Below are 3,006 nucleotides of genomic sequence, written 5' to 3' on the forward strand. Positions count from 1 at the left end.
ACTTTTTTTTTTGTTTTAAACTAATATTCTTTTTTATTAAATAAACAATTTTTTAATTTTAAAATTTTGATTCTTCCCTTTAAAACAGTTATAGAAACAGTTTTAATTGTAGATAAGTTTTTTAATTTTTGTCTCTCTCATACAAATACACATGAATTTATATTTAAATATATATATAATAATAATAATAATAATAAAAATAAAAACTAAAAATAATTTTATCATAATTTAAAGTTTTATCATAATTTGATTTTAAAAAAAAATGTGTATTTAAATGATTCTTCATCTAAAGTAAAAAGACATGTTTATTTATCTCACTTATTTTTGTTTAATGTAGTAATGCTAACTCGACGCTGATTTTATACCTGTGGAAATTCTGCTGTTGTCTGCCCCACGAACATTGAATAGAATGGAAAAATGTGCACTAACGGCATCTGTGACTTTGTCTCTGTAGGCCCCGCACCACTAAAATATGTTGTCTTATTGTCTTCTTCAACTTTTATACTCATCCTAATCAGCTTAGAATAGAATTCATGGTGCTAAATATGGAATTATGTTGTCATTGTCAAAAATTATTGTGACAGGTTGTACTTTATCTTGGTTTTCATTTTTTTCTGAGGAACCATGTATACTGTTTTTACCATGTACACTGTTTTTGTTATTCGATTCTACTATACATTCATATGTACTCTTCTTCCTTCATTGCAGTGAAACTGATACAACAAAACAACAAAGGGTAAAGTCATTCAATGTGTTCCAATATTAATTAGGATTAAAATGATATCAAAGTGATTTATAATTTAGTGTTCACTTCTTAATAACAATTTCTAACACAACCATTAAATTTTAATTTCATTTCTCATGTCCTTTCAAAAACCTTTGTTTTGTCTTATCTACTCTTTTGCTCTGGTGACAGCTTGCCATTCTCAAAAGGAACAATACCAACCACAGACTTAAAGGGCTCTACACAGTTTACCTCAATTTAGTAATACTCTGAATTCTTAATTCTATAGCAGCCATGCTAAAGTTTTGAATACACTGTATTACACAACAAAATAATGTACATAGTATATTTCTCTACTTCAGACTTCTGTTTTCTTGTGAACCTTTAAGGCCAAAACTTAACAGAGAAAAGAAGAAAAATGGAAATTCCAAAAGAAACATGACTCCCCTTCTTCAACTCCAACCACTGTCCTCTTTTCTTAATCCTTTTTATTATCCATTAAACTCCATGATATTCCAATACTTAGCAAATAACACACCCATTTGGATTCTCTTCCACTGTTTTGTAATAGTAATGTGGATATGGTTGCTGTCTAAGTTGGCGAAAGTAATCTTCATACATCTTGAGAGCTTTAGCATAATCCTCCTTTTGATCTTTGTTTTCAGGTGCTTTCGGGGGGTCTGGCTTTTTCTCCTCCTTCGCGGGTCCAACTGAAAGTATGTCAGCATGGCAAAATTTCTTAAGCTTAATCGCCACTTTAACAGAATCAACATCCCCAGTTACGGTCATTTTCTGGTTCTTCATGTCCACAGAGACTGACTCAACCCCTGAAAAAATCACCCCAAAAAATTCAATTTTACCCTTCAATAACAAACAAAGCATGAAAAAACAGATAGTTGTTAACATGGCAAAGATGGTTGAATGTTGAGATTCCTTACCCGAAATACCAGATACTGTTTTCATGGCCTTTTTCTTGATTTTGTCATCATAGAGTTCCACCTTTAGTACTATTTTCTGTCAGACAAAATGCAGACAACTTTAAGGATATACTGTTGTAATCATTTCTAAGCATGAAGTTCCAAAACAAGTTAAGACTTGAAATAGTAGAAGGGAAAAAAGAATAGAAAGATTTGCAATTTGAACTCTGAAACTTGATCTCACCAATTTTCACTATCAAACAGTACTTAAGGAGAGCTAAACTCAGTTTTGAAAATCATGTTTGCAAATTGAGGATGGAAACAGAGCAAAACTCAAAACAATTAAAGAATTGAATTTACATGGTTACTAAGATAGTTGAGATGCAGTGTTTATATGGTAATGTTTTTATAGAAAATATAGAAAACTTGAAAGAGTTACTAATTCTTACCATCATAGTGATTCAAAGATGAGAGCTTTCTGGAGAAAATCAAAGTGGGGAGAGAGAGGCTTATGAGGGAGTTTTGTAGAAGGTGAAGAGATTGTTCAAATTGAACTGTTGAAAAGTTCAAGATCAGAAGGTAGTTTATATAGTAGCAAGAGAACTGGTAATACAGACAAAGTCAACTTTAAGTAGTGTTTGGTCGGGTCATTTATTCAGCATTGTACACCCGTTTTAGACTCGAAAAGTCATTTTCGGGTCTATACTCGGTTTTGTAATTGCCACGAAAGAAACATCATCGACGAATTCAAGATAGTGTCCCTGAAAATCTGACCCTCAATTTCTTTGAAGCTCTCATTCTGCCTCTGCACCATCAGTTCTTTCAATGCTATTGAACTACAATGATTAAAGTTTTGGAGCTTGTTCATTGTTTTAGAACAGTTCAACTCATCAAAAAGTGATTGAATTATGTATTCATAGGAACTTTAACTAATTTGATCCAATTTTACTTCTTAATTATCAAAATAATAATTTTTTAAAAATGATAAAAAAATGTGTAAGTTATATTTATCTTAACACAATTTTAGTTAAAATTTATTTATATTAAAATTCTGTTTTTTATTCAAATATATTAAAATTATGGTCATTTTGATATAACTTATTTTCAATAAAATTATATCATGTTGATATGATTTATCTATTTTAATAGTTTTATTTATTTTAATAATTAGGAGATAAAATTATATAGATCAGTAAAAATCATGAGTAATTAATTCGTATTCCAATTCTATATCCAAACAGAAATTTAAACGGATCAGAATTAGACATCTTTAGAACTTATCTATGACTCACTAAAATTTTCTTTATTAACATATTTTTTTTAATATCAAAGTAATCTTTTTAAATCTTATTTGGTTACATTCTT

General features: G+C 29.5%; 1 protein-coding gene across 1 annotated transcript; it reads right to left on the bottom strand.

Moving 5' to 3' along the window:
- Positions 1-981: 981 nt before the first annotated feature.
- Positions 982-2,488, bottom strand: LOC137837568 (heavy metal-associated isoprenylated plant protein 12-like). The gene is made up of 3 exons (XM_068646594.1): positions 2,091-2,488; positions 1,663-1,738; positions 982-1,551 (listed from the first exon to the last, which is right to left on the bottom strand). The coding sequence occupies exons 1-3, from the start codon at positions 2,094-2,096 to the stop codon at positions 1,247-1,249; spliced, it is 387 nt and encodes a 128-aa protein (XP_068502695.1). The 5' UTR covers positions 2,097-2,488; the 3' UTR covers positions 982-1,246.
- Between the last annotated feature and the right edge of the window lie 518 nt (positions 2,489-3,006).

Source organism: Phaseolus vulgaris, chromosome 4, assembly GCF_000499845.2.
Source record: "Phaseolus vulgaris cultivar G19833 chromosome 4, P. vulgaris v2.0, whole genome shotgun sequence".
NCBI lineage: Eukaryota > Viridiplantae > Streptophyta > Magnoliopsida > Fabales > Fabaceae > Phaseolus > Phaseolus vulgaris.